The sequence below is a fragment of the Sardina pilchardus genome, chromosome 14, assembly GCF_963854185.1.
Source record: "Sardina pilchardus chromosome 14, fSarPil1.1, whole genome shotgun sequence".
In the NCBI taxonomy this organism is placed as follows: Eukaryota; Metazoa; Chordata; class Actinopteri; order Clupeiformes; family Clupeidae; genus Sardina; species Sardina pilchardus.
The window spans coordinates 13,555,176-13,575,674 of NC_085007.1; the positions used below are offsets into that span (position 1 = coordinate 13,555,176).

At 43.6% G+C, this 20,499-nt stretch overlaps 1 protein-coding gene across 1 annotated transcript in view; it reads left to right on the plus strand.

Annotated features, from left to right (window-relative positions):
* The window catches only part of kcnn2 (potassium calcium-activated channel subfamily N member 2), a 31,036-nt gene extending 11,117 nt beyond the window's left edge, over positions 1 to 19,919 (plus strand). Inside the window, exons 3-9 of the mRNA XM_062554506.1 lie at positions 1,003 to 1,421; positions 3,644 to 3,785; positions 4,400 to 4,510; positions 5,811 to 5,938; positions 11,352 to 11,360; positions 15,252 to 15,321; positions 19,174 to 19,919. Coding sequence (XP_062410490.1) covers positions 1,003 to 1,421; positions 3,644 to 3,785; positions 4,400 to 4,510; positions 5,811 to 5,938; positions 11,352 to 11,360; positions 15,252 to 15,321; positions 19,174 to 19,449 — 1,155 coding nt within the window. The 3' untranslated portion in view covers positions 19,450 to 19,919. The remainder of the gene's footprint in view (positions 1 to 1,002; positions 1,422 to 3,643; positions 3,786 to 4,399; positions 4,511 to 5,810; positions 5,939 to 11,351; positions 11,361 to 15,251; positions 15,322 to 19,173) is intronic.
* The last annotated feature ends 580 nt before the right edge of the window (positions 19,920 to 20,499 follow it).

A 20,499-nucleotide genomic window follows, 5' to 3' on the forward strand; every position in this document is an offset into this window, starting at 1 on the left:
TGGGGGCAGGGCTGGCTGGGGCAGGTGCAGACGTGGGGAGGAGAGATAAGGCTGTGGGGTGAAACACACTACTCTGGAGAACGGCTCGCTCCTGCCCAAATATGAAAATGAAACAACAAACAAGCGCGAAAAACAACACGCATATCAACGCAAACCTGGCATCCAGCACTTGAGGATTAAATTCTTTTTTTTTTTTTTTTTTTTTAAATGCCGTATCAGTGTTGTGCTGTTCTAAGTTACAAAGTCAAAACAAAACAAAAACACTTGGCCACACTTGATATTCTGTAGTCTTTGTGTATTGATATTCTAGGGCCTTTACAGCCTTGCTACAGTGTCTCTGTTGTATTTGGGAGAGTGGAATACATAGTGACAAAGAGCAACAACACAAGAACACACTGTGCCATAATGTCCACACTATTAGCTGCGGCTTATACATTGAAATTTCTTCAGCTATGAGGTTAATACACTGGGGTAGTTAATATGGTATTAATATGCTTATGCAGTTTATACACAATGCGGCTAATACACAGGACATTACAAAGTAATAACATAAAACTAAGTCCTCCTCTAAGATATCGACTTTGTTCAATGCTTTTTAGAATTCTCTAAGACCAACATTTGTCAAATATTTGTCCAACAATCAACGTTTGTACACACCTACTATTGGTTCAACAATCAGTCATTTGTCCACACCTACAGTACTATTGGTTCAACAATTAATAATTTGTCCACCTTACTATTTGTCCAACTTTCAAACATTCGTCCACACCTGTTATTGTTCACCCGCTATTTAAACTATTGTGTCACTACTTAAACAGAATTTGATACATCAAGTGGTAACAGCAGTTACAGTACATGAATACTTGGTCAGGATGTAAAACTAGATTTAGTGGTTTAGTGGTTGTATTATAGCTATTATGAATTTAACATCATTCCTTTTAAAAAAAGTGAAACAATAGAAAAAAAAACCTTGTTTAACATATTTTATTGCGTCTCCCTCAGTTGTTCATGGTGGACAACGCCGCTGATGACTGGCGGATAGCCATGACGTACGAGCGCATCTTCTTCATCTGCCTGGAGATCCTGGTGTGCGCCATCCACCCCATCCCCGGCAACTACACCTTCACCTGGACGGCGCGCCTGGCCTTCTCCTACGCGCCGTCCAAGGCCAACGCCGACGTGGACATCATCCTGTCCATCCCCATGTTCCTGCGGCTGTACCTGATCGCGCGGGTCATGCTGCTGCACAGCAAGCTGTTCACGGACGCGTCGTCGCGCAGCATCGGCGCGCTCAACAAGATCAACTTCAACACGCGCTTCGTCATGAAGACGCTCATGACCATCTGCCCCGGCACCGTGCTGCTCGTCTTCACCATCTCGCTGTGGATCATCGCTGCGTGGACAGTGCGCGCCTGCGAAAGGTGGTGCTGGGGGAAAGAGAGAGGGGTGGAGGGGGGTAGAGAGAGGGGTGGGGGGTGGAGGAGGGTGGAGGGGGGCGGAGGGGGGTGGGAGGTGTTGAGGGGGGAAGAGAGAGGGGAGGGGGGTGGAGGTGTTGAGGGAGTTGGGTTGGGAGGATGGGGCGGAAGGTCCTAAATGGTGCTCTGAGAAACCTTTGGTTTGAGTTGAGCGAAGTTGAGTTCGAGAGGAGGAAAGGGTGGAGGGGGGTGGAGGGTGGAGGGGGGTGGAGGTGTTGAGGGAGTTGGGTTGGGAGGATGGGGCGGAAGGCCCTAGATGGTGCTGAGAAACCTTTGGTTTGAGTTGAGCGAAGTTGAGAGTTGGAGAGGAGGTGGGGGGGAGGACAAGGAGGGGTTGGTGGGGTGCTGCTGGTGCTATAAGCGATGATTCAAATAGAGAGTTGGAAATGGGATAGAGAATGGTGAGCATAGCAGGGGGGGGGGGGTGTAAGGCTATTCATGAGCATAGTTCAGCTGCAACTTTGATAGGGGTTTTATTTGGTAGTGTCAATGACTTTGAAAAGCAACTGGGAAGGTCTTGAATTTTTGAAGGTTTTATGAGGATATGATGGAAGAGGTTGAGTTGAGCAGAGAGAGATGCTGAGTGCCATGAAATTAAATTGTTGTTGGTAGTTGGAAGAGGGATTGAGTTAAGGTGCGGGATGAAGGGCTGCTGGTGTTTCCCATCTCCCAGTAACATGGCTCCATTTGCTAATGAAACGCTAACATGTGTCAAAGAGTTTCATTTACAGCAGAGTTACGGTCTGGATTTTTTTTTCTATCATGTATAATTTGATCTCCACATGAGTGAATTATAACCCAGGGTCAGGTTTTTAAAAACACTCTCTGGTGTTAATTACACCGATATGAAGTTCAGGCTAGATGAGGGTGTATTTAAGAAACTGGCAAACAATCTTTTGGTCCGATGATTTGAATCAAATTGGGTTGATTCAACAGGATTGCATACACATACACTAAAAATAAAAGAGGCATCTTCCCTAGACCTGAGATGAGAATAGCAGAGACAGAGCACTTCAAAATAAGAAAGTAAAGAGAGACGCTAAGCTTAGCGTTAAATTCAGCAAGAGCAGGGAGCAAGTGGTGCCTTACTGACAAAATCTTCCATCATTTACAGGGCTAAGCTTGAATATTGCATCAGTCTATGGCATCATCTCTCATTTTAACACACTAGAATTTAGCCACTCTTCCCACCAATAACTAACTCAGACAAGTCATCATTCAGCATGGACTTTATCGTCTTGACACCGCAGATGTCAGTCTGATATTGATTGAACTTAAGTAACCATTACTATGACACAGATATAAAACCATGTCATATTGCAACGTCTCCATTTAGTGGCCTGATATACAGATGGACACATTAATCAAACACTATGAATCAAATAGACGGTGGTTATATGCAAAATAGTCTGATTGTTTATTCACAGTTCACATCACCATTCAGAAGTTACTTTGACTCAGACAGAGAACAGATTTACTTGAGGACAAAAGCCCATGGGAATACATACAATGAATTGATAACCCACTGCAACAGCAACTTGACTGATGTCTGTCCTTTTAGACTTCACAATCAAACATTTATTAGTATGAAAATTATGACATTGATTTAGTCACAAAGTGATAAGACAGTGCACAAAATCATGTGTTAGTGCTCAAGTGGACAGTCTGTGTAAGCAAGCAGATTTAGGTTCAATATATTATCATAAACTGTGTTATAATCAAAATGTACAACTCTGATGTGAATCCTCAACAGTGTTATAATCCAAATGGATCTTCAACCGTTAAAAGGTTTCAGTACACGGCCCTTTTCAGCCTTTACGCATAGCTATGAATGCAAACTTTCATTCGCTTGAATTTGATGATGATAAACAGAATTTATGGGAAGTTATTGGGCACTTGACACATTCTCATCTCATCCAAATGTTTACACACACTAGTTTTAAGTCGCCGATATGGAATGTCATGTTTGTTTTTTGAGCAATCACACACTGTCGGATCTCTTGGATTGCTTGCTTGCTGTCCAAATATTGGTCCACTCATTAGACATTTCTGGCATGTAAACTTGCTGTGGAGATACAGGCGCAATGCTAACATGGTTCTCACTGGCCAATTAAAAGGCATAAATCCATCACTCATGTTTTCCTCCTGCCTTTCTTGCTCCCCGTCAGATACCATGACAGCTTGGACGTAACCAGCAACTTCTTAGGAGCCATGTGGTTGATCTCAATCACGTTTCTAACCATCGGTTATGGGGATATGGTTCCCAACACGTACTGTGGAAAGGGAGTCTGCCTCTTGACTGGGATTATGGTGAGATCTTCATGTCATCACTACATATCTGTTCTGTTGTTGATGTGATGTTAGGCTAGGTAATTAATTTACTGTGATTTAGATGTTTTATTTGATGTAGATATATTTTATCAATGATCTTTATTAGTTGAATTTGGATTCAGGGCCCTATTTTTAATGATGGGCAAAGGGCCCATCTTAAGCAAAGTCTTAAGCCTAACTACAGCTAAATTAATAATTAGCAAAAATTGATTTCTTAATTTAACACCATGGTCAAGACCTTAACTGCAAAGGTTAATGACTCATGCACCAAAATTCTGCACAAGAACTTTTCTTGTTGATTGACTTTGCACTTTGTCCTTTGCCCACCTTTTAAATTAGGGCCCTCAGTCTCAGTTGAACTGCTCCAAGATGACACAAGAGCTAAATTGCTCATTTAATTCTGCACCAAAACTGACTATAATTATGAGGAAAAATATAGATGTTATTTCATTATTTCATGGGTATTCTGGGCATACGTTCTAAAATAGAAACACATAGTTTAGAGGGAGCCAAAGACGTTGTATATGTGTGGTGAAATAGCTGTGCAGGGAAGATGAAGATGTTGATTATGAACTCTGACATGTTCCACCCAGGGGGCGGGATGCACTGCTCTGGTGGTGGCAGTGGTTGCAAAAAAACTGGAACTTACCAAAGCTGAAAAACATGTACATAACTTTATGATGGACACCCAGCTGACAAAAAGAGTAAGTCTTTCTTTAAAAAAACAAAACAAAAAAAACACCCTCACAACTTTTCAACTTCTTGATCGATGTTTCATTTCATGCTCTCCAGCATTATGCTACACGACACCCACGTAATCAAAACGCCCTGAACGAAATGTTTTGATAAACAACGAGCGGTCTGTGCCTCTCGAACACCACCTCTGCCCTTAGTGTAGGCTTCCCATGAAGAGTGGCCTTGGAGGTAAATAATGATGCACAGGTGTTAAGAGAGGCACAGGGTGGTTCGTATATTAGCTGGGGAGACTATCCATTGTCAGCCGGCACTCATATGGTCCTGCTGAGCATGTTACTGCTGCTGTGGACACACACACACACACACACACACACACACGCACACACACACACTAAAACTCATCTCATAAAGCTCTCTCCGCACAGTCCGTATCATTCTCCTCCACCCACACTGCCCAGCTCAGGGCCTTTGAGTCTGCAACCTAATCCGACCCTGACCACAACCGGTGGGTGTAGTTAAGGAAAGGTCACCGTCTGTGGAATGAAAGATAATGAGCCAGCGTTGGTGTAGAGTGTGGTGGTTCTGTGGGGAGAGTGAAGGAACTGTATCTCTTTAAGAGGAAAGAGGTCTTTATTGAGCCTTCAGATTGAGCTGTTCTGTTGAGAGGAACAAACGGTGTGACCTTTTGAGAACTCGTTGGCCCAGTTTCTGTCTCTTTTTTTTTTATTTTTTTAGTTGAAATGTAATTGTGCCACCGCTAAGCTTTTGGTGTCCTGTGTGTATGTGTGTGTGTGTGTGTGTGTGTGTGTGTGTGTGTGTGTGTGTGTGTGTGTATGTGTGTGTGTGTGTCTGCTCAAAGGTCCTTTCACAGGTGTGCGTGTGTGTGTGTGTGTGTGTGTGTGTGTGTGTGTGTGTGTGTGTGTGTGTGTGTGTGTGTGTGTCTCCACTCTCACAACTTAAAAAACTACTGGTCCAATTTCCTCCAAACTTCCAGACGAGCTTTAGGGTTATCCAGAACTGGATCACCTCATGTGTTCCTAAACATGGGATGAGGATCTGTGAGATGGGACAGGGGGTCAACTCAACAGTCACCTGTCACACAGTCACTTTGTGGGACCACAATGGAAATAAGCCTTAGGGCTTTTTTGTGTAATCCTGACTTCCTTGTTGAAAGAGATGGTGCGGTCTATGATCTGTATCGTGTTCTTTTATTTTAAATCTGAGTTGGTCAAATAAAACAAATCAAAAACAAAATCAAAAACCTGACAACTCTCCGGTTCTCTCCGGTTCTCTCGGTTCTCTCCGCAGGTGAAGAACACGGCTGCGAATGTACTCAGGGAGACGTGGCTCATCTACAAGAACACCAAGCTGGTGAGGAAGATGGATCACGCCAGAGTCAGAAAGCATCAGAGGAAATTTCTCCAAGCCATTCATCAGTAGGTAGCTTCTATCCACCCCCACCCCCACCCCTACCACCACCACTACTACTGTAAGCCCTGGACCAGACATTCATAGGCCCTTTAACACTTTAGATCTTCCCCCAGAGTTGTGCCCTTAACCTTCCCTGATTGGATGGTGGGGTGTGAGATAAAGGGCAAGAGCTTGATGATGATTGGTCGCTACAGATGATTGGTTTTGGGTTGCGATGATACGATAACCCTCAGTGACCTCAGTGAGTGTTCAGGTGTAGTCTTTTAATGGCTTGTCTGAATTGGCGGCTTTTAAAAAAAATGGCCGCGGCTTCTCAGGTGAGTGCTCGAGGTGAGTATAACTGCTCTGAATTGTTTGACACCTGTAGCTCAGGTTAGGAGAGGTTAAATATGACCCTGCATACTGTGACAGTCGTCCCCCCCCCCCCCCCCCCCCACACACACACACACAGACACACACTCCTTGTGCAGTAAATGGGTACCTGGGTTCATTTAGAAGGCCTTGACCCGAAAATGAGTCATGAGATTTGAGAGTGCGTCTCAGGTCTAAGACATCTGATCCCCAGTGTGCGTATGTGTGTGTGTGTGTGTGTGTGTGTGTGTGTGTCTGTGTGTGCGTGTTGTCAGTGGCTGGCTGGCTGACTGACTTGACTGACTGATGTGGTCGGAACTGACAGATCCTTGTAGCTCCGGAACAGGCCGTCTGCTGAAGCTCATTACAGGGAATTTACACTTGCCGTCCTGCTGACTCTCGGCCTTGTGGGAAAATGTTGACGGAAGGAGTTTTGGGTAGATCTTGCTCAATAGTAACAACGCCGTTTAGTTTTGCACAAGGGAAAACACATACACACACACACACACACACACACACACACACACACACACATTGTTACCTAATGTCTCCCACCTACTTAAACTTAACGGAATATTGTACATAGAGCATTATTTCACAAGTTTGACCAAGTATGTTTTAAAGACACTTTTTGATCTTGTCCATAACGTATTTCTGCATGGGTTCTATGTTAGACCAATGGGGGCCCAGGGAGTACCTGAAGGTGGGGCTATTCTTCTTAAAGATGAGGTAGTAGGTATAAAGATACGTTTACATTTTTTTGTGTCTTTAAGATATGGAAGAATCATTAGATATGAATTTATACTAATATCAACAATGCCACAAACAGAGAAATTAGTTTTGTCCTTGTGTGGCCATCGTAATCTAACACTAAAAAAAGAGCAGCAAAAACAGCTTTCGGATGTGCATTATTTACTGAATAATTTCCATTTGCCAGGCCGCTAAAGAGAACATGATGGATGTCCTGTGCACATCCCTCTAGACCCCTCCCGACACACACACACATACTCTCTCTCTCTCTCACACACACACACTCTCTCTCACACACACACACTCTCTCTCACACACACACACACACACACACACACACACATATTCACTCTCTCTCTCTCTCTTACACACACACACACACACACACACAGTCCTCCCTCACGACTTCTTCCCACTCCCGGTTGCAGAAATGAGCCAATTTTACACCCTTTTCTCTCTTCAAAAACATTTCAAGCATTCACCCTCTAACTCTCTCTCTCTCTGTCTCTCTCTCTCTCTCTCTCTGTCTCTTTCTTTCCCCCTCTGTCTCTTTCTTTGACTATTTTTTAGTCCGGTCTGGCGGTCTCTGGAGATATTTTTTCCTTCTAGCCGTCTTGCTCTGTCCGTCTGTCTCTCTTATTTTTTCTCTTTTTTTCCCATCTCATTTCTGACTTAGGATTCAAAGCGGCATTCCATTTTCACACATACTAGGATGAGGAACATTTGACGGGTTTGATTTGACAGATTTAAACATAAACGTAGCTGTATGGATTAGCAGACTGTTTTTTCAGAATAATTCACAGAGGCTTTCCAAAGTTTTCTAAATCACATTCACAAGACATCTGCTCTTTTGTAACATCCACACCAAGAAGTTCACCAGAAGTCGGGTCCAATAAAAGTTGTTTTTATGTATTGAATGAACATTACACACAGAATCTTACATGAAGAATAGGGCAAAAGAAAGCCGTTCAAAGGAAGCCGTGCAGGGTTTCATGAGGCCAGTTCTTCTCGTCCAACTTTATGAAAGGCTAGCAAGAGAACAAAGGCTTTTACAGAAAAAGAGCTTCTCCAGAAAAAAAATCCTGCATTAAAACAAAAGTAACATGAATTCTTTCAACTTTTCTGGCACATTTTTTTAAAATTTAATTACGGCCCTTGCGAGAATTATGGGTGCCCTCTGGCATTCTCTAACTCTCTCTATATCTCTGTCTGCCCATGATTTGTTTTGACCGTGCCCTGATATCTGCCTGTTGGGCCAAGATTCTTACTGCCCTGCAAAAAAACAACAACATTTTTTTTAATCGCACTCTCACAAAAGGGATACAGTTAACATAAGGGATACTTTAAGGAGCGACCTGTCACTGTGTGTCTAAAGTGGTGGAGGTGGGGGGTAAGGGTTGGTGTGAACATTTTTGAAAGCCCAGCTTAGTCCTGCCACCCCCTGTCGAGCCTAAGCCCATGATCTTATTTAGCTGATGTTACACTGTGATGATGTGGCTTCTACAGGGGTATTACGTAACTCTAGAAAGGAGGATAGGGGATTGATCTAAGGAGCTCGGCCTCTGCTAGCCACCCAAAACAACTGATGAAAACTAATATTTCTCTGCCTTCAAAAGGCCTCCGTCCCAGGTGGAGCTCTGTCAAATATCCAAGACAAAGTATCCTACTTAGGGAGCCGGTTAACCGAATCTATCATCCTATTACTGCACTGACTTGGTTGTAGGAATCCTGGGACATTGGCCCTCTATTTCAAATTAGTGTCTTTTGCTGCACACCTGGACACTCTGATGCAGTTATGGAAGTGCTGTTATTATGACTTTGCTTTTCTCAGCCATGGATCATATCCTGGCAAAGCCACTAAAGGACTCCAAAAATGGGAAGAGGTTCACTAAAACCGCATATTGGTTCCCTCTTCCCATCACTCCTAAACCCTTGCATCATTTGTCATGTCTGTATAACGCCACGTGTGTGAGCCTGAGAGGATTTGTCTATCTGTTTGTGTGTTTGTGTGTGTGTGTGTAGGCGAGTAAAAGCATGTGGTGTGTGCATACATATATTTTTTTTACAGTGTCTCTGTTGTTCTCACCTGTGCTACTGTGTTCATTACTACGTGTGTGTGTGTGTGTGTGTGTGTGTGTGTGTGTGTGTGTGTGTCTGTGTGACTTTCAGTTGGACTCCCACATTGTATATCTCCCTTTTTTGGAATGTGTTGTGTGTGCGATTAAGTTTGTGTTAGCTAGGCAGCCGGCCGCCCGGTTGCGTGGCAGGACTCATACAGGCTCCTGATGGAGCGTGGCTGTGGAAATCTGCCACCGCAGCAACCGGCTGCTACCGCTAGCATTAGCGTTAGCGAGGGTGCTAGAGCTGTAGCCAAGCCACTGCCCCCACCCCCCCCCCCCCCCCCCCCACCCTTAAGACCTGGCCACGTATTTGATCAGCTTTTCCTCTCCTCCTCTCCAGACAGCCCTTTCATGTCCTTAAGCGGCGAGTGGACTCCCTGGCTCTGCTGGGTAGCGCACACGTGCTGGATGGTCTCAGGGCTCTGGCCTGAGATGACTTGAAGTTGAGGAACTGTGTGTGTGTGTGTGTGTGTGTGTGTGTGTGTGTGTGTGTGTGTGTGTGTGTGTGTGTGCGTGTGCGTGCCGTGTGTGTGTGTTTGTGAGTGTGTTGGTGAGAAAGAGGGAGAGAGAGAAATTGAGTGGGTGCCTGAGTGCATTGTGTGACTGTGTGTGAGATTAAGTCAGTGAAAAAGTGTGTGAGTGCGTGCATGTGTGTAAGTGGGTTGGTGCACTTGCAGGCATTTGTGTGTGTGTATGTGTTTGTGTGTACATGCGTGCGTGCGTGCGTGCGTCCGTCCGTGCGTGTGTGCGTGCGTGTATGAAGTTTTGAAAAGAGAATGTGATACAGAGCTTAAAGATGCTGTAAGCATTAAAGCAAACAACTCTGAAGTAGAAGTTACAGACATCAGTGGATTGAAAAGGTGTGGATGATGATCATTCCTGTGGTTTAGAGGTTTATTTATCTATCGTTAATACATCTGACAATAAATGAATGTATGAATAATTTGAATAGTTTAACAAACTAAACAAAGCAATGGCTAAATGTTTGCTCATACGTTTAGTGTCAGTGTAAATGTTGTTCTGTTCTCTGCTTGAAGAGAGAAGAGGAGACCGTTGTGAGAGTTGCAGCTCAGACAGGCTTTTCCGCGCCTCGAGGCGTACACACACACACACACACACACACACACACACACACATTGCAGTGTTTGTAGTCTTGTAGTGTGGCGGCAGCCGTGATGGTGTTGACAGGCTTGCTGCCTAGGTCTGTGAGAGGAGCACAGAGTAGTGTACGGGTACCAGACGAATGCCTTCTCATCCTGCCTGAAACCAAACAAAAATAAAATGCTGATCTAGCTCTGCCCGAAATGTTTGGTTATCTAGACATGGATTTAGATCTTGATTCGTATCATTTTGCAGACTATGGTAACAATTGATTATTTTTTAATTATTCCCCTAATTTGAAATTAGTTCTAAACTCATTTTCTCGGATATGAGAATTTGTCATCACAAAAAAATTGTTATCATGGTGATTATCTTACCACACTACCAAGTCAGCCTCCACAGATTTAAATTGGTGTCCCTTGAAACAAGATTTTGCTTTTATGTGAATATTTGTTTTATTTTGTGTGTGTGTGTGTGTGTGTGTGTGTGTGTGTGTCTTCGGCTAAGTTCACTAATTTCTCTGTAATCTGTGCATTGAATGGGCGAGCAGGCATCAGCATTGTGCTGCCTGCTGCATAGTCAAGGCTGGTCTGTCCCGCTGCGCCATGTGCTGAGTGCGTACATGTCCAGATGCACTGAGACAGGTGCTTTAAGTGAGGTCATCTTTGAAGGATGAGTTGATGAGGGAAGGAAAGGGAAGGAGGAAGGACACTGCGTTATGCACAGGGTGGCCTTTCACTACAGGAGCTGCTGGAGCAGTTTGCCGTGTGCAGCGCTTTCAAGCAGAGAGAGAGAGAGAGAGAGAAGGGAAGCCTGAACGCGTTTCCCCTCAAAAAATGATTATTTTCACGTCACGCACATGAAAGCTAAAATGGTGGAGATCAATGATGTGGGGTGCAGCCGGCTATGGAATGTTAAAGAGAGAGAGAGAGAGAGAGAGAGAGAGAGAGAGGCCGAGAGAGAGAGAGAGAGAGAGAGAGAGAGAGAGAGAGAGAGAGGGAGTGAGAGAACTGTGATGTTAAAGTGAAGTGATGTAATTATTCATTTGTCTATTTTATGTTTCTTTTTTCCCATTTGTGTCTACCCAATGCAATAGAGCTCGAAAGTAAGTCTTCGCCTTACCTGTAGTTAACAGAGATGTTGTGTGCATGCTGAAGAGAGCTTGTCCTCAAAACCTGATGACCACAAATAATCACACTCCCTCATCTAATAAGTGAAATTCATGCTTTTGCAACGTGATTGGTTCCTTTATTTTGAAGTCTGTATAGCTGTGAAATTATTTGTTAATATCATTTTCACAACCGATGAGATTGGTTAACATTTATTTTTTTTAAATCGTGTTCCTTTTCCCTAAACAGCGTATTATACATTTACATATTTCTCTTGGAAAAGCATTATAACATCAACACAACTGGATGAAGTAACAGTTAATGTTTTTTAGCCCTTTGCTCTCACTTTTTCTTTTAAACACACTGACACGCATACACACACACACACACACACACACACACACACACACACTTTCCCCCGCTAATGTTATATTACTTCATTTGAAGTTTTTTGAAAATGAATTTCAATTATTAACTTTTGAGGGGTGTTTTCTTCCTGATCATTACTGCATGAATGTGATGACTACAAGGCCTTTAATCAGAAAGCCACTGATTAAACACGAGAGATTTTGACTTCCATGAACCAAAAAATGACGCCAGCTGACCGATCACGCATAGCAACAACCGGTTTACACCGAAATAGCCTAGAAGTGTATGTACACACACTGCCTAAACCCTACAGTTCCTTCCAGACCATGAGACCATCTACTCATTCAGCAGTGATACAGAGAATGACTAGAGACAGGAAATCGGTACATGAAGCTGGGTCATCTTTGGGCTTGTGGAACCTGCAGTCACGCCTGAAACGATCTGCATTTGTCACTACATTCCTCCTCATTTCTCTCTCGGATGACTGGTAACGGGGGGGTGGTGTTGGGGGGATGTTGGAGCCAGATCTGTCAACCATGCGGACCGGCACGTGCCGAAAGCAGTTTTGTCTGAATTAGAGGAAGGGGACGCTCTAATTGTTGTTCTTCTTGAACAGACTGCCTACAGTTTTTTTTTTTTTTTAAACGTAAATGTTAGGCCCTGTGGTCAGGATATTGTCTGTCTGGTACAATGTGTTAGTCTGAGCGCGCTCCTGCCTGTGTATGTCCGTTCAGGATGAGAGTCAACTGAAACTACTTAACATGCTGTCTGAAGCTGAGGGGACACTGTGTTCGAGTTCCTTAATGTTTGGGTGGGACACTGATGGAAGTCTCTCCCTTAAGTCATCTCCTGGACATGAAAGCATCCCTAAGTGTTCATATGTGTCTTACACAAACACGTGTGTGTGTGTGTGTGTGTGTGTGTGTGTGTGTGTGTGTGTGTGTGTGTGTGTGTGTGTGTTCTTGCACGTGTGCGTTTGTACGTGTGTGTGTGTGTGTGTACATTCGGTTAGGGCCTTAGGGATCCTTTCCCTCGGCTGCTCTTAGCTGTCCCAGGATGCATCACTCTCCCTCCTTGTCACAAGTTGTTCTGAGACATGCCGAGATGGAGATTTAACGAGTTACTCAGATGAAAAATTCACAAGTGTTTTGCCAAAAATAAACTTAGACAGCACTACATCTTCCATGAGTACATATCTGATTGCCACGACCTTATGTGTCACAGACAGCAAGAAACATTGGACTCAGCAACAACTTACGTCCACTAGTTATTATGTACATTTTCTCTTTTTGTTTGACTTATTTAAGAATGACGAAATGAATACAATGCACTGATTTTTTTTTTTGGTAATTTAATTATAATTTGCTAATTGCTCATGAACTGCACATGTGACTTATAGCACATATAGCACAAGTCACTTGAGGGTTTTATAGTGCTATATGTGGAATCTAAGTGTTATTGGGAATACCTATACCATAGCCTATATAAGATGCGGGTAATTATTTAATCTTAGTGAGAGTCTGATGGGGGATTAAAAAAATTGCAAATCTTATGAAATGAGGAGCAGGTTCCGGTGCTATGCCACCATCTAGCTACCTCTGCACACTACCTGTCATCCAACTGTGAAATGAGACCAAAGTCTGGCAAGTCTCCTAAGCTGCACGATTCACGAACCTCAAAGAAACCACGTTCGGGCTTCCCCCTTCACGAGGAAGATCTAGCCAAGCATCTCATAGCATACTCTGTTGTTTCTGCATGACTGTGTGTGTGTGTGTGTGTATGTGTGTGTGTGTGTGTGTGAGAGAGAGAGAGAGAGCGTGCAAGAGAGAGAGAGAGAGAGAATGTGTGTGTGTGGCTTTAATCTTTTTTCAAATTCATATTGTTTTATGTTTTTTTTTTTTTTTTTTTTAAATGAAAGTGCAGCCGCCACCCGCTGCTTTTGGTTTCTATTCTCCATGTCTTATACCTGGCCAGTGGAGGCCAATATTCTGCCTCAGTTTCCCCATATCTCTAGCCTGGCAAGCATCTCTGCTCTCATAAGTTCTCACTGCCTGTGCCGCCCTCTATTGGTAGGCCTAGTTATTGTAGCAGCAGCCTGGTCTCCTGGTGGATTTTTTTTTGCTCTCGGTGGCTGTTAATGAACCTCCTTTGCATGAAAATGGACAAATCTGGGCCAATTATCTCCACGGCCCCTCGAGGCAACGCATATACCCCTTCTCTGATCAAACCAGAGCCGTGCAATTAGCACAGATGCTAGCCCAAATGAACACTCACTTCGTTTGCTGCTTTGAGTCTTTCACCCAAAACATGTCCCTAAAAGAAAAACGTATAGGACACAATGAAAAAAAGAATGAAACGCACACATACCAGCTGGCCGTTTGGCATGGCTCAGCTCAATGTGCTAGGCTACTTCTTCATGCTTCACGCCTGCCTCAATGCGGCGCATATCAGGAGTCCCTCGGAGACCGCAGTAACTTAGCTGACTGCGTGGAAAATGCTGCTTGCGCTAACGGAGGGGAATAAATAAATAAATAAATAATAACTTGTGTGGCTGTGAATAGCGCACACTTTGCTGGTTTGCATGCCCTTGAGAATGGATAGAGGAAAACACTTACTTTAGATAAGTAGCCCAGAACGGGGACCTAATTAAATAGAGGATTTCAATTATTCATGCGAGTGGTATGGATTAGAAGGAACGGGCAGGCAGGCCTCAGCTGTCCTCATGATAAACTGCCCCTGTGACAGAGGGAGTTTTACACTCATCGAAAATATTTTTTTTTTTCCTTCCCCTCTTTACTGAGTGGATTTTTTGTTTAGACTGCCTGGTCAGACATTTTTGTTGAATGTGCAGCTCAGAAAACGAATGCATGCAGGGCAAATTAAAGTAAGAGCATAAACTACTAGGTCATTGCAGTCATAGTTGAGGAGTGGACTTTTGCCCATGCCAGTGCATTGGAAACTTCCCAGAGATATTGCAATGATGAATGAATGTGTGCAGATGTCTGCACTGAAATCCAGAATCTCCATCTCTATTCTTAATAGCATAAACCTTGAGTCATCTACAAAACCCATGCACCCTGTGTGTAGCCTATGTGTGTATGTGTGTGTGTGCGAGCGTGTGTGTGTGTGTGCGTGCTGTGTATGCACCTGTCCAGCGTAGCACAGGCCTTTTAACCCCTAACTGCCCCCGTTGCCCTTGCTCCAAGCTTTTCCAACATGAAGCCTCCACATGCATGCTACCTTGCAGCCAGCTCTCTCTCTCTCTCTCTCTCTCTCTCTCTCTCTCTTTCTTTCCCTCTCTCCCTCGGTCTATCTATCTATCTATCTATCGCTCTCTCTCTCAATTCTGGAGCTCCCTGCATTCTCCCTCTTGTCTTGTGCATGTCCTTGGAGTGCTCCCCACCACCGATGTCTCTGTTTGCATTGTGAATGCAGCAAGCCTCGTTGCAACCCCTTTTTCTTTGTTGTATACTGATCGAGTCGCCTTTGCTGGGGGCTCTGAATGATCTTGTGTTCAGATTGAGAAGTGTTAAAATGGAGCAACGCAAGCTGAATGACCAGGCTAACTCTCTAGTGGACCTTGCGAAGGTAAGCTAGAAGCCCGAAAGCACACTTCACCTACTGTCTATCTGTACCTCCTTCTCTTTTACCAATCTCCTTTATGTTGCTTAATCTACCTGCAAGCATCTTCCAAACACACTTTAGTCCTGTCATTTAGTCCCATGCAGTGTAGCTGTGTGTGGTTTGTGCATTAATGGGTTGACTCGTGGTGGTGCATCTGAATTCCGGTGAGGGTATATGCAAATATGCTTCCTGTAACGTCGGATGAGCTCCTGTGAAAACCACCAGGGTTCGGAGGAAAATGAGGGCAGAACAGCATCAAAGCATCTCTAATCAAGCAGCTTCACAAGTCTACAGGTGTCAAATAAACAGACAGGCTTTTTTTTCCTTCTGCGGGATCCTTCGCATCGTTCTCCTTAGCAAAATGTGGGTGGTGTTAAAAGTACACACATACTGTACCTTTTCTTTATGTTCTTCCCTGTTCTATAGTGACCGAGACCTCAAGCAGTTGAGTTAATAATACTGTAACCTATTATTCGTGTGAGGTTATATTTTGAATTTAGGTTTTAAGTTAGTGTCATTTTGTTTTTTAAAATACTATGTCTGATATTGGTCCCCACTCTCTGTACTAGTATTGTTGTGTGCAGGCAGAATGCAACTTGTGAGTTTTGCTGTAGTCAGTTCTCAGCCATTATGTATATAACAAATGGACGCTGTGTTTAGACTAATTGGAAACGACCAGTCAGTCAGAACTGCTGTGTCCACTGCAGGCTGAGGATTTTCTGGGGCACCGACCCCTGCTGGATCCTAAGCGATGATGTTTTTGTGATTATTTAATTTGTCATAATCTAATTTCTGGCCTGCCACCGACATCTCCCGGAGATCCAATGCAATTATAGCCTTTAATGATTGTATAATACAGTATTAGATTTCTCAGGGAGAGGCCTTATGTGCTTGAAATATCTCTGCTGCATCTCAAGTGTCCTTTTCTTAATGGTGATTCGGCCCGGAGGAGAACTGTGAAACCTTGGGGAACACCAGGCACGTCGCCAGCTTGACTCAGCTAAAAAGGGAGAGAGAAAAAAACTGGGAAGGGAGACACCCTGCAATGTGATGAATCAGCTGGAACAAGCACACATTCTCTCTTCCCCTCTCTCTCTCTCTCTCTCTCTCTCTGTATTTCTTTCTCTCTCTCTCTCTCTCTCTGTATTTCTCACATACCTCTCTTTTTCTCCCTCTCTCTCTTTCTTTCTCCTCACTTTATCATTCCTCTCTCTCTCTCTCTCTTTCTCTCTACCTCTCTCTTTACGTCTTTCCTGCACACACATATACACACTGCACTCTGTAGCATACTCTCTCTTAAACACACACACACACACACACAGCTTTGACATTCAGTCGTCCGCAGCTGTTAAAATCACCACACACTGGGTTTCATCCCCACTGGCATGAGCAGCGGCGGACATTAAGATCCGGTGTCTGTGATTGGCTGGCATGCCGGTAGAGCTCTGGATGCCAGGGGATAGTGGTGGGGGGTGGGAGGGGTTAGGGGGGTGTATGTGACATTGAGAGAAATTTGCAGTGGGATGTGTGACAGCCTCTGGTACACTGGGCATTTGTAATGGGTGTTGTAATTGTCTTTGGCCAGAAGAGGGCGGCAGAGTATTAATCATGTGAATTCACACTCTGTTATGGGGACAAAAAAAATGTCCACAGTCTCCGAGCCCTTTGCATACAACCCTTTAAAGTCCGCACCAAGAAAAAAGCAATGGAAAAATTATTTTTTTACATTTCTTAATTAATTAGGACATTAATAACAAAAATCAATTGTTTTTTCAAACTCAGACCCCACAGTTTTCTAGATATAGGCCTCTACCAAACGGTTGAGATGTCTGTTAAGGGTATAACGCCAGATATCTTTATGCATACAAAAAACATCAAATAAAAAGGTTATTTTGTCCATGTCTTTATTATTCATTCTTATGTCATTAACTACATGGGCATAAGCAACTTTACGAATGTTTTGGAGGTCGTGCAACAGATTTGGTAAATCTTGATAAATGTCATAAAGTGACATCTCAACCGTTTGGTAGAGCTTGATCAAGGCGTAAAAGGACATCTCAACCGTTTGGTAGAGCACGTTTTTAAAAAATGATTTGACTGTTATAAGAGGGGGTTTTTTTTGCATTAAGTTGCATAATTCTGTTCAATAACACCTCTGAAATGATAATGTGTCGAAAAATATTCTTATTTTGGAAAATTTCGCTGAAAATCAGCCCTCATGTAACGATCGAATTTTCTCGGTCTCACTTCCTGTTTGAAGGAGTACTTGCAAAGCATACAGCTCAAAGACGCAGTGCCTTCTAGAGGATTTTTTTAGCATAGCTCAACTAAACCAAGTGGTAGAGAAGGCTCATTCAGGTTGAGTTAAGCTGAATGCATTATACACAGAGATATTGTGACTCAAAGTGTGGTCTACCAAACGGTTGAGCTGGACCTTAAAGGGTTAAGGTTTGAAGAAAAAAAGTGTCATTGAAGAAAATATATGTTAAAAAAGTGTGCATCATTAAAAAGCCCCAGGACATCTTTCAGAAATGTTGACTATAGCTCTTCTAAACATATTATTTTATTGTGGCGATAGGAACATGATGCTGATTGTTCCCTCCCTGTCCATGTAATAATGGAACGTAAAACCTCTCACTCTTTGCTCATCCCATATGTAGGCTAGTTTTAGATAGGACTTGTACTGTCTAACTCTGCTTAACATTACAAAATCAAATATATAAACGATACAGTATGTCAGTCCAATTTCGCTGATATTTCAGTGATTGCATCATTTTGTAGCTTTCATATATTATATATGTGGTGTTTCCATACCATTTTGTAGAGGGCACTGTTAGCCTTTTGAAGCAGAGACACAGTGGAACTAATTCCAGTTCATGCCAAAGGGTGACGCAACCCTTTGAAATGTGTCTCACGTCAGTGATATTTTACATAGCTGTCAACACAGCCTCTGTCTCCTTATGCAAGAGTGGTGCTATATGCAGTCCTACCCACAAGCACATTGAGCCAGGTTATATGGCATACCTAAGATAGCATACCGCATCAGTTGTGTCCTGAATGACTATATCAGCCTCAGAAAGGGGTAGGGATTCAGATTCTGGAGATTCAGAATTTGTTGTGATGTTTTGAAAGAGATGCAACTGAAACGTATGTTATATTAATTCACTTGATAGGTACATCTGTTTTTGGCAATGGAACAGTCTTGGTTATGGGGAATTCAAAATTAAAAGTTAAAATTGTTCTCTTACATTTAAAGATGGTGCATTTTGTATTGCTCTCGACTTTCCTGAAATATGCTATAGATGCTTCCTGTCAGCTTATAGCCTGATGATTATTCTTTCTTCCTCCTTACACCTCTGTTTTCCCTTTGTGTTGCCCCATGTCTGTGTTTAGTGTTATTCCATCACCCGTAAGGACCATTTGTTCTTTTTAAAAGAAGATTCAATACAAAAAATGATCCTTGACACTATTCAGATACACTACATACCATAGTCTTCACCCTATATTTCCTGCTTACACTATCAAATGATAGTATAGCTTGATAGATATAGTTTGATATTTAACAATGACATTTACATAAACAGCCCCCCCCCCCCTAAAAGCATACAATTCGTATTGTCAGAGATGCTTTTGTAGAGTCCCTTCTTCCTAGTTACGCCTCTTCGCCCAGTTAACCCAAACTGACCCGGCCCCAATGTGATCGCTCTCCCTTTCCTCTTCTGACCCTAGCTCTCTCCTTTCTCCTTTCCTTCCTATCTCTTCCTCCGCTCCTCCGACTCGGCCACGCACCGCCTCATCTGGGCCTGGCGCCTGCAGACCCAGAACATCATGTACGAGCTGATCTCGGACCTGAACGAGCGCGGCGAGGACATGGAGAAGCGCATCGCCCTGCTGGAGACCAAGCTGGAGACGCTGCTGGGCAACCTGCAGGCGCTGCCGGGCCTCATCAGCCAGCTCATCAGCCAGCAGCACCGGGACTTCCTGGAGGTGCAGCTGCAGCCGTACGACAAACACAGCCCTGAGCGCTCGCAGTCCGTCTCGCGGCGGCGCTCCTCCTCCACGGCGCCCCCCACCTCCTCGGAGAGCAGCTAGGCGGAGGCTTTTGGGGCCAGGAGAAAGGAGGATGGTGGAGGGAGGGAACAATAACAGGAGCAGACAGATCAACTACTGTCACAGAAGAGAAGAAGAAAAAAAATACACCTCCAACTGTCCTCTTGTTTCTTCTGCTCCCCTCCCTTGAACCTACAGGCGAAGACTTTTGCCATTACATGGCCAGGTTACATTTACTGTAAAGCCTTAGGGTTTGAAACAGAAGCATTACGCCTGAAATTCTGATGACAGAATCCAAGGTATCTTGTGGAGGGGAGAGGCAATATTTTCTTCTTTTTTCTTTTTTTTTTCTTTTGCTTTTTTAAACAGATTACTCAACATACTGTTGATCGATTCGTTTTATTACCTCAGAAATGTGTTATACTTTTTTTCCCTTCTGATGACATAATCATAGAGAATGCCTTTCCTCAGTAAAAACTATTAAAAGGTGCCTGGGTGTGTAGAGGTCAGAGATGGACTAGACTGTGTGTATGTGTGTGTGTGTGTGTGTGTGTGTGTGTGTGTGTGTGTCTGTGCGTGTGTGTTTATGTGTGTGTGTGTGTGTGTGTGTGTGTGTGTGAGGGTGTAAGTCGGACCATGTCCATCCGTCACCTCGGGCCGGTTTCAGGGAAGCAGTGACAGCCTCTGGTGCAAACCTGCTGTGCTAAGCTATAGCACATCCTCAAAGCACCGTCTCTGTTATAGCAATCTGAGGATGACCCAAGTCTTCCCTTTTCTCTTTTACTTGCCTATTTTTTCTTCTTCTTTTTTTGTTATACTTTGTTTGTGGCGTGCTCAGTGCATTTTGGCCGCTCAAACCTGCATGCTTTTAATACTTTTTATTGAGGAATTTAAAAATCCAGTCTCTTCTGGGCATGTGCAACCTTGCAAATAAGGGTTGCTTCTGTAGGCTCCCCTTTCCTTGTCAATCAAAAATACCCTGTAGAATGTCAGACAATGAGAAACAGCATCAACAATGTAGTTGGTTTATTTCTGTTCAGGCCCCTATTAAATATATATATATATATATATATATATTTGGGGGGGCTACTG